General features: G+C 41.0%; 1 protein-coding gene across 1 annotated transcript in view; it reads left to right on the forward strand.

The window, feature by feature from the left end:
* The window catches only part of GINS3 (GINS complex subunit 3), an 11,470-nt gene extending 1,204 nt beyond the window's left edge, over window positions 1-10,266 (forward strand). Inside the window, exons 2-3 of the mRNA XM_007947596.1 lie at window positions 8,562-8,795; window positions 10,036-10,266. Coding sequence (XP_007945787.1) covers window positions 8,562-8,795; window positions 10,036-10,266 — 465 coding nt within the window. The remainder of the gene's footprint in view (window positions 1-8,561; window positions 8,796-10,035) is intronic.

The raw sequence follows: 10,266 nt of genomic DNA on the forward strand, positions 1-10,266 counted from the left end.
TGTTTGATAATTTCCACATTCTGTGGGATCACCTTTCTTTGGAATGGGTACAAATATGGATCTCTTCCAGTCAGTTGGCCAGGTAGCCATCTTCCGAATCTCTTGATATAGCCAGGTGAGTGCCTCCAGTGTGGCATCCATTTGTTGAAACATCTCAGTGGTCATTCCGTCAATTCCCAGAGCCTTGTTTTTCACTATTTCCTTCAGCGCAGCCTCAACTTCTTCCTTCAGTACCATTGGTTCTTGATCATATGCCACCTCCTGAAATGGATGACCATTGACCAGTTCTTTTTGGTACAGTGACTCTGTGTATTCCTTCCATCTTTTGATGTTTTCTACATCATTCAATACACTGCCATAGAATTTTTCAATATTGCAACCCGAGGCTTAAACTTCCTCTTCAGTTCTTTCAGCTTGAGAAATGCTGAGCATGTTCTTCCCTTTTGGCTTGCCAACTCCATGTCTTTGCACATTTCATTATAATAATTGACTTTGTCTTCTTGAGCTGCACTTTGAAATCTCCTCTTCAGCTCTTTTATCTTATTATTTCTTCCATTTGCTTTAGCTACTCTCCATTCAAGGGCAAGTTTCAGAGTCTCTTCTGACATCCATTTTGGTCTTTTCTTTCTTTCCTATCTTTTTAATGAAATCTAGCTTTCTTCATGGATGGTGTTCTTGATGTCATCCCACAATTCCTCTGGATTTTGGTCACTGGTATTCAATGCATCATATCTATTTTTTAGACGGTCTCTAAATTCAGGAGGGATATAATCAAGGTCATATTTTGGCTCCCGTGGACTTCTTTAAATTGTCTTCAGCTTCAACTTGAACTTGCATATGAGTAGTTGATGGTCTGTTCCACAATGAACTCCTGGCCTGGTTCTGGCTGAAGATATTGAGCTTCTCTTTCACCTCTTGCCACAGATGTAGTATTCCATCTGGCGAAGTCCATGTGTATAGCCACTGTTTGTGTTGTTGAAAAAAAGGTACTTGTAATGAATAAGTTGTTGGTCTTGCAAAATTCTATCATGCAATCTCCAGTGTTATATTTATCACCAAGGCCATATTTTCCAGCTACTGGTGATTCTTTGTTTGCAACTTTTGCATGCCAGTCACCAGTGATAATCAACACATCTCAAATGCATGTTTGCTCAATTTCAGACTGCAGGAGGTGGTAAAAATCTTAAATTTCCTCATCTTTGGCTTTGGTGGTTGGTGCATAAATTTGAATAGTAGTAGTGGGGGGGGGGTCTTCCCTGTAGGTATATGGATATTATCCTATCACTGACAGCACTGTACTTCAGGATAGATCCTGATACATTCTTTGTGATGATGAATGCCACATCATTCCTCTTCAATTTGTCATTCCCGGCATGGTAGATCATATAATTGTCTGATTCAAAATGGCCAAAACCAGTCCATTTCCGCTCACTAATGCCTAGGATATCGATCTGTATGCATTCCATTTCATTTTTGACAACTTCCAATTTTCCTAGATTCATACTTCATATGTTCCATGTTATGATTATTAATGGATGTTTGCAACTGTTTCTTCTCATCTTGAGTCTTGCCGCATCAGCAAATGGAGGTCCTGAAAGATTTCCTCTATCTCCTTCATTAAGGTCGGCTCTCCTCTGAAGAGGCAGCTCTTCGCCAGTCATATTTTGAGTGCCTTCTGACCTGAGGGGCTCATTTTCCGGCACTATATTGGACAATGTTTCAGGGCTATTCATAAAGTTTTCCAGTAATATATCAAACAGTGTTTCACTGCTATTCGTAAGGTTTTCACTGGCCAATTCTTTGAGAAGTAGATGGCCTCTGCCTTCTTCCAAGTCCGGCTTAGCAACCACCTCAGTACAACAAATTGACAGAGAAGTTCATTTCCCTTAGCTGTTCCAGACCTCTCCATAGGACAGAGTAGAAGTGCCCTATTGGGTTTCCTAGGCTGTCATCTTTACGGGAGCAGATCAATGGATCTTTTTTCCCTTGGAGCTGCTGGTGGGTTTGAACAGTCCACCTTTCACTTAGTAGCCAAGTGTTTAACCAGTTCGCTGCCAGGGCTCCTCAGAAGAACCAAAAAACAAACTCACCACCATCCAGTTAATTCCAGCTCACAGCGACCTCCATATGGTTTCCAAGGCTAGTAAATCTTTAAGGAAATAGATTGTCCCATCTTCCTCCCATGGAGCATCTGGTGGGTTTGAACCGCCAAACTTCTGGTTAGCAGCCAAATGCCTTAACCACTACACCATGAGAGCTCCTTCCAGGACGCCTAGATCATTCAATTCTTATCTTAGTTTTTTCCTTCACCTGTCTTTGAACTTAATATTCTTGGGTTTCCTTCTTTCTTTTTTGTTCTAGACAAATAAAGCCAATCGTTGTATCTTAGATGGCTGCTCACAAACTTTTAAGACCAGGCACTACTCACCACACCGGGAAGTAGAATGTAAACTCTGAGAGCTGTCTTATACCAAGTGACTGGCTTGTCAATTTGTCTTCCTTCCCCACTCTACTTGTGTGATGGTTAGCTGGATAGTGATTCTTCATCTTCCATTTTTAGCTGCACATTTCCCTGTAAGCACAGCTTTCATTGCATTTCACAAGCTTTGATTCTTGTATTTTCATTATCACTCAGTTAAAAATATTTTCTAATTTCCACTGTGGTTTCTTCTTTATTAACCTGTGTGTCATTCAGAAGTGTAGTGCTTAAAGCCATACATTTGCAGGGTTTTCTGTTTATCGCTTTTGCTTTTGATTTCTAGCTGATTTCCACACTGACCAGAGAGCATAATCTGAATTATTTCCATTTTTTAAAATTGTTAAGACTTGCTTTATTCTTCAGCATATGATCAATTTAACTGTGCTATATATGAGTTGGCTCTGACTCAACGGCAAATAACAGCAACAACATATATACCTTTGGATTACACTTCAAAATAAAAATTAAAAAAAAAAAAAAAATCCACAACTGGACCAATAAGCAACATCATGATAAATGGAGAAAAGACTGACATTGTCGAAGATTTCATTTTACTTGGATCCACAATCAACACCCAAGAAATCAGACATCATATTACAATGTGTCATTTTACACTGGACAAATCTGCTGCAAGGAACCTCTTTAAAGTGTTAAAGAACAAAGAAATCGAATATAACAAATGCTGGCAAGGATGTGGAGAGATTGGGACTCTCATACACTGCTGGTGGGACTGTAAAGTAGTACAACCACTGTGGAAAGCAGTATGGCGATTCCTTAAAAAGTTCTAATTAGAAACGCCATGTAACACCGTTTGAGGGACGCATCATGGGGTATTCAAATTCTGGAAATTTTATGACTTCTGTCCCCATAAGCAGTTCTACTTGGTCCTACAGGGTTGCTGTGGGTTGGATCAGCTGACAGCAGTGAGTTCTAGCATGTGTTCTGCCATTGTAATCCATGTTATGGATATGTTAGACATATTGATGGCAGGTTTTGCTACTATGAATATTGTACAACTTATGTTTCAAAATTCTCTGGCTGGAATAAACTGGTTTCAGATTAAAAAAAAAAAAAAAGAAACAAATGCCATGTAACCCAGTCATTCCATTACTAGGTATATATCCTAAAGAAGTGAGAACCAGGACAAGAACAGACATACGTACACCCATGTTCATCACAGCACTATTTACAATAGCCAAAAGATGGAAACAACCTAGATGTCCATCAACTGAAGTATGGATAACCAAACTATGGTACATACACACAATGGAATACTATGCAACCTTAAAGAATAATGTAAAATCTGCAAAACGCCGCATAACGTGGATGAACTTGGAGGACACTATGCTGAATGAAATAAGTCAATTACAGAAGGACAAATACTGTATTAGTCTGTTATTGTAAAAAGTCAAGGAAAGGTTTATATATGGAAGGAAATTTTCTTTGTTGGTCACCAGGGGTGGGAGGATAGAGTAGGGAACACTGTTAGATAATTTATTTAAAAAAGAAAAGAAAAGAACAAAGATATTACTTTGAAGACCAGGTACGCCTGACCTAAGCCATGATATTTTCGTCTCATACACGTGAAAACCGGGCAATTAATAACGAAGACTGAAGAGGAGTTGATGCCTTTGAATTGTGGTGCTGGCAAAGAATACTGAAAATGCCACAGACTGCCAGAAGAATGAACAAATCTCTGTGGCAGAAGTACAGCCGGACTGTTCCTTGGAAATGAGAATGGCCAGACTTCGTCTCACCTACTTTGGGCATGTTGTCAGAAGAACAGTCCCTGCAAAAGGGTATCATGCTTGGTAAAGCAGAGGATCAGCCAAAAAAGGTAAGGCCTTAGTGAGACGGACTGACACAGCGGCTGCAGTGACGGGCTCAAACTTAACAAGGACTGTGAGGATGATCCAGGACCAGGCAGTGTTCTGTTCTGTTGCACACAGGGTCTCCATGAGTCAGAGCCAACTCGACAGCACCGTACAACAACTACATATACACCTTGACAGGAGCCCTGGTGGTGCAGTGGTTAAGTGCTTGGCTGCTAAGTGAAAGGTTGGCAGTTCAAATTCACCAGCCACTTGGCTCCATGGCACAAAGAGTGGCAGTCTGCTTCCATAAAGATTGCAGCCTTGGAAACACTGTGGGTCAGTTCTACTCTGTCCTATAGGGCTATTGTTATGAGTTGAAATCAGCTTGATGGCAATGGATTTGGTTTTTTTGGTTTATATATATAGGTAGTCTCTGACTTGTAGGGTTCTATTCCTACAACTCTGTAGTAAGGTGGTTCTGATGTAAGTTGAAAACTTTTTTTTTATTTGTTTTCATTATGACTGCCTTTTATTATCAGTATCTTTGTAAATCTGATCTTTGCACATCTGCAAATGAACATCTGAGAACGGTAACATCAGCAAATTATGGGCTGCAACATTGTATGTAGTACATATTACTAACAAACAATATGATGTACGAAAAAGTAACAAAACGGATGGTCCTAAGTGTGATTAGTCATACCTTGAATATGAACCTTGAAGTGGAATGGGCTTTATATCCACTGAAGTAGAATGGATAGCAACTGCAGCCTGAGTGTGGGTTGATATATTTTTCTTCATATTCCCTCACACCCAGGGTAATGCTTAGCTCATAGTAAGCACTCAACAAATATATGTATACAATAGATGTTGACTATTCAAAGAAAGTAGAAATGTCTATTATATCTCCAAAGTTTCTGCAGTTGAACAGTTTTTATTCCTGTTAGTTAGAAAACTTACCCTTGTGGCATGATCCAGTCAACTGGTATAATATAGTTCTTGAAGTTTATCTTTTCCCTCCCAGTGTGATAAGTAGTGTCTGAGTCGTAAAGGCTTACAAGTACCCATCTAAGGTACAGCTGTTGGTCTCTATTCATCTGGAACACAAGAGAGAGAAGAAAAACCAAGTCTTTCAAGGAACTGGACTACAAGACTAATTGTAAGAACCACTGCCTCTTCCACCTTGAGACCAGAAGAACTAGATGGTGTCTACCTGTCACTATTGAATGTTCTGATCAGAAACACAATAGATAAATGCTTATGAAAAGGGAGAAAAATGTGGAAGAGAACTTCAAATTCTTTTTTTTTTAATTTTATTTTGATTTGGGTGAAGATTTACAGAGTAAATTCACTTTTCCTACAGCAGTTCACATATACTTTATCTCATGTCATTGACCAAAATTTACAATGCAACAGCTCCCCTCCCACTTCCTCCCCATAGTTACCTCTTCCCAGTGTCCATCCCTTCATACTCTTCTGCGCCCTGAGCTATCTCCCTGTGCATAAGCAGCCCTTCCTTCTCCCATGATTGTTCTCTCCAGGGTGTGTGTCTACTTGAGGTAAATGTTTAACTCACTTGCCTGTTCTTTGTTTGGCTGGAAATCACAGGTGTGGGTTCAATCCCAGACCTGAAGGGCAGCTAGGGGCCATAGTCTCAGTGGTTTCACCAGGCTCTATTGGACCAGCAAACCTGGTCCCCACCTTCTTTTTTTTTTTGCCTCCAAATGATTTTGAGTTTTGTTCTACATTGTTCTCCCTCTCTATGCAGGATCTCATACATCCCTTCCAAGTGGATGACAGTGGTAGCCGGGCACCATCTAGTTCTTCTGGTCTCATAGTTGTATAGGTTGCAGATCAGATGGTGTACCAGTTGCTAGGACTGATTGTTTCCATTCATTTGGTTTTCTTCTTTCTTCTTGACGAGGAGACACCCATTGTTGCATCTAGATGGCAGCTTGCTAGCTTTTAAGATCCCAGTCGCTACTCGCCAAAGTAGGAGGTGGAACAGTGTTTTGTATAGTATGTTATGCCAATTGAGCTTGATGTCCCCTGCGACTATGGTCCCAAGCCCGCAGGATCAACTACTCGGTCCCTCTGGGTAGCTGGCTGTGACCAAGCAATGACCATAACCTTGCCCCTTGTCAGCTCTACTATACACCTGGGAATTCTGATCACTCACATAAACTTATAGGACCATTGTCTGCCAACCCTATATATGACCTTGGATACACTCCACATTTAGACATACCTAATTGTTTAGCCTGTCCACCTAGCTATCCGTCCATATACCCGTTTGCCTTCACTGACAACTTGGTACTGTATATGCAAAAGGGTTCATATTTGTTGTCTGTACTTCCCATGTACCTCTCCATGTCTTTCTCATCCTCAATGGTGCCATATTGGTCACTCCCATTTGGTACATTGCCCTTCTCTTCACCCAAATCAATATTTACCACTATCTATCTAACAGCGTTCCCTCCCTCCCCTCCCACCCCTGGTAACCAACAAAGAAAATTTCCTCCAATAGATAAACCTTTCCTTAAGTTTTACAATAATGGACTTATACAATATTTGTCCTTTTGTGACTGACTTATTTCACTCAGCATAATGTCCTCCAAGTTCATCCACGTTATGCGGTGTTTTGCAGATTCTACATTATTCTTTAGCATTGCATAGTATTCCATTGTCTGTATGTACCATAGTTTGGTTATCCATTCCACAGTTGATGGACATCTAGGTTGTTTCCATGTTTTGGCTATTGTAAATAGTGCTGCGATGAACATCGGCGTGCATATATCTGTTCTTGTCATGGCTCTCACTTCTCTAGGGTATATACCTAGTAATGGGATGGCTGGGTCAAATGGTATTTGTATTTCCAACTTTTGAAGGAATCGCCATACTGCTTTCCACAATGGTTGTACCATTTTACAGTCCCACCAGCAGTGTATGAGAGTCCCAATTTCTCCACAACCTTGCCAGCATTTGTTATTTTCTGTCTTGTTGTACTTTGATACTAGTGCTGGAGCAAGATGGTATCTCATTGTTGTTTTGATTTGCATCTCTCTAATAGCTAATGATCGTGAGCATTTCTTCATATGTTTGTTGGCCGCTTGAATATCTTCCTTGGTGAAGTGTCTATTCATGTCTTCTGCCCATTTTTTAATTGGATTGTTTGTCTTTTTGTTATTGAGGTGTTGAAGTGTTCCATGAATTCTAGAGATAAGTCCCTTGTCAGATATGTTATTACCAAATATTTTTTCCCAATCTGTAGGTTCTCTTTTGACTCTTTTGGAGAAGTCTTTGGAAGCACATAAAAATTTAATTTTTAGAAGGTCCCAATCATCTGGCTTCTCTTCTGCTGTTGGTGCATTTTGAATTATGCTTGGTAGTCTATTTATACCATATATTAGGGCCCTTAAATTTGACCCGAGAACTTCAAATTCTTAAAGAATCCAGACTAGACCTATTGAGGCTAGAGGAAGCCCCAAGATCATGGCCCTGAGTTGCTTGTCAAACCCTGAATTTAAACTATCCCTTGAAGTCACCTTTAAACTATGTACTGATTTAGCCCAAGGAGTACAGATTGTCACCCTTGAGTACTGCATTAAAAAAAATTAAGAGCAAAAGGAGCCCTGGTGGCACAGTGGTTAAAGTACTTGGCTACTAACTGAAAGGTCAGTGGTTTGAACCTACCAGCAACTCTGCAGGAGAATGATGTGGCAGTCTACTTTCATAGAAATTACAGCAGTTCTGCTCTGCACTCAGTACTGAGTCCGAATTGACCAACAGCAATGGGTATATAAGACTAAGGGGTCAACGGCTATTTTAAAACATAGATGAGAAGATTGAGGGGCAGGGAGATTAAATAAATAGAAGTGAAACAACTAGAACAGAAATAATGAGAATATTGACGCAATGTGAGGAATGCAACCGATGTCACTGGTCATTATGTCTAGAAACTATTAGATGGGAGCAGGTTTTGCTGTGCATATTTTCACCAAAAAGAAAATTTAAATGTTTTTGAAAGAAAACTTCGCCTGTTTTTGTTTTCTACTGTGTTCTTGTTGTGTAAGTCTATTACTCATGACATAAAACTTCAGCCCCACACAATTTTCTTCTCCAAGTCACAACCAGGTATTCCCCACTTGACAGTCACTCCTCCAAAGAGAAAAATCCACAATCCCGAGCAGTGTGTATTTCCTGTTTGTCTCACATATTTACGGTTATTTGTCTGATTAAAACAAAATCTGTTTTCTTGTTTGCTACAGGGCTCAAAGCTTGAAATCCCCTTGTGGCTGGCAAAAGGACTTTTTGACAACAAGCGGCGGATCCTTTCTGTGGAACTTCCCAAGATCTATCAAGAAGGATGGAGGACCGTGTTCAGTGCAGATGCCAATGTGGTGGACCTCCATAAGATGGGGCCATATTTCTATGGCTTTGGCTCCCAACTCCTGCATTTTGACAGTCCAGAGAATGCAGATATTTCCCAGTCTCTCCTGCAGGCAAGTAATGATGTCAAATCTGTGGCACTGCATGTGTCAGGAGCTAGCTGTGACCAGATGGCAGTTGTCACTCTGACTCAGGGAAGTGTATGATTTATAGAATTGTTTGTTATTCTGGGTCAGCCTGAGTTAGACTGTGTCTGCCAGTTACATACACATTAAATATGACTTGTCTCAAGTTCCTCATATTTGCTTGCTAAGAATTAGGACCAGGAGGAAGCTCAGGAAATGAGAAAAAGGTGATAGTGGATTATGAGTGACAACACTTATAGACACAGGCCTAGGCCAGTATCAGAACTGGCCTGGGGGGGTCCTTTTGGAAATACATGAGTTATTTGGGTATGTGTGTGTGGTGGTTGTCATCAAGTTGACCTCAGACTCATGGTAACCCCATGAGTTACACGGTAACTACAGGATTTTGTTCTATAGGATTTTCTTGGCTGTCATCTTTATGGAAGCAGTTCACTGGGCCTCTGTTCCATAGAGTTCCCAGGTGGGTTTGAAACACTGACCTTTAGGCTGTTGTTGGTGTTGTTATGTGCCATCAAGTTGCACCCAACTCATAGTGACCCCTCCTTGGGTTTCCGAGACAGTATCACTACAGAAGTAGATTGTCCTGTCTTCCTTCCGAGGAGTGGCTGGTGGGTTTGAACCACCAGCCTTCTGGTTAGTAGTCAAGTGCCTCAGGTGCTACGCTACCAGAGCTCCTGCTTTAGATTAGACTTGCCAATATATCAGATGGCACTGCCATGAAGCGGTTGAAGGAACCAAAGCAGGGCTTATGATTTGGGCTCAGAGCCCTATGGTAAAGGCACACCCCTAGATCTTATGTGTCGCCATCCTGCTGTAAGACCCTCTCCCCAAAAAAAACAAACAAACCAGAAATGGCATTCAATTATATCAGAAGGCTTTTCTGGTTGAAAACTGCAGGTAACTACTGCTCAGCCTTTGTACTGATAACAGTGAGAGGTAATGGGGAATGGTTATGGGGTGCTTACTATGTGCCAGCCGTTTGCTAGGTGCCCAACATGTATTCCTTCATGGATTGTCATAACAAGCCACTGGATTTTTGTAACAGCCCATTTCACAGACAAGGAAATTGAGGCTTGGCAATGTGAAATCATGCACTTGAGTGGTAGAGGGGACTCTGACTCTGATCACTTCAGTATCTAGTGGTAAAAATGGATTGGCTTTGTGGGCTGTGAGAACCACCCTGATTTCTTACTCCCTTCTCCTTCAGACATTTATTGGACGTTTTCGGCGCATCATGGACTCCTCTCAGAATGCTTACAATGAAGACACGTCGACACTGGTAGCCAGGCTAGATGAGATGGAGAGGGGCTTATTTCAAACAGGCCAGAAAGGGCTGAACGACTTTCAGTGCTGGGAGAAGGGGCAGGCTTCTCAGATCATAGCTTCCAACCTTGTTCAGAATTACAAGAAAAGAAGATTCACTGACATGGAAGACTGA

The sequence above is a fragment of the Orycteropus afer genome, unplaced genomic scaffold, assembly GCF_000298275.1.
Source record: "Orycteropus afer afer isolate SDZICR_OR568_19922 unplaced genomic scaffold, OryAfe1.0 scaffold00009, whole genome shotgun sequence".
Classification (NCBI taxonomy): Eukaryota; Metazoa; Chordata; class Mammalia; order Tubulidentata; family Orycteropodidae; genus Orycteropus; species Orycteropus afer.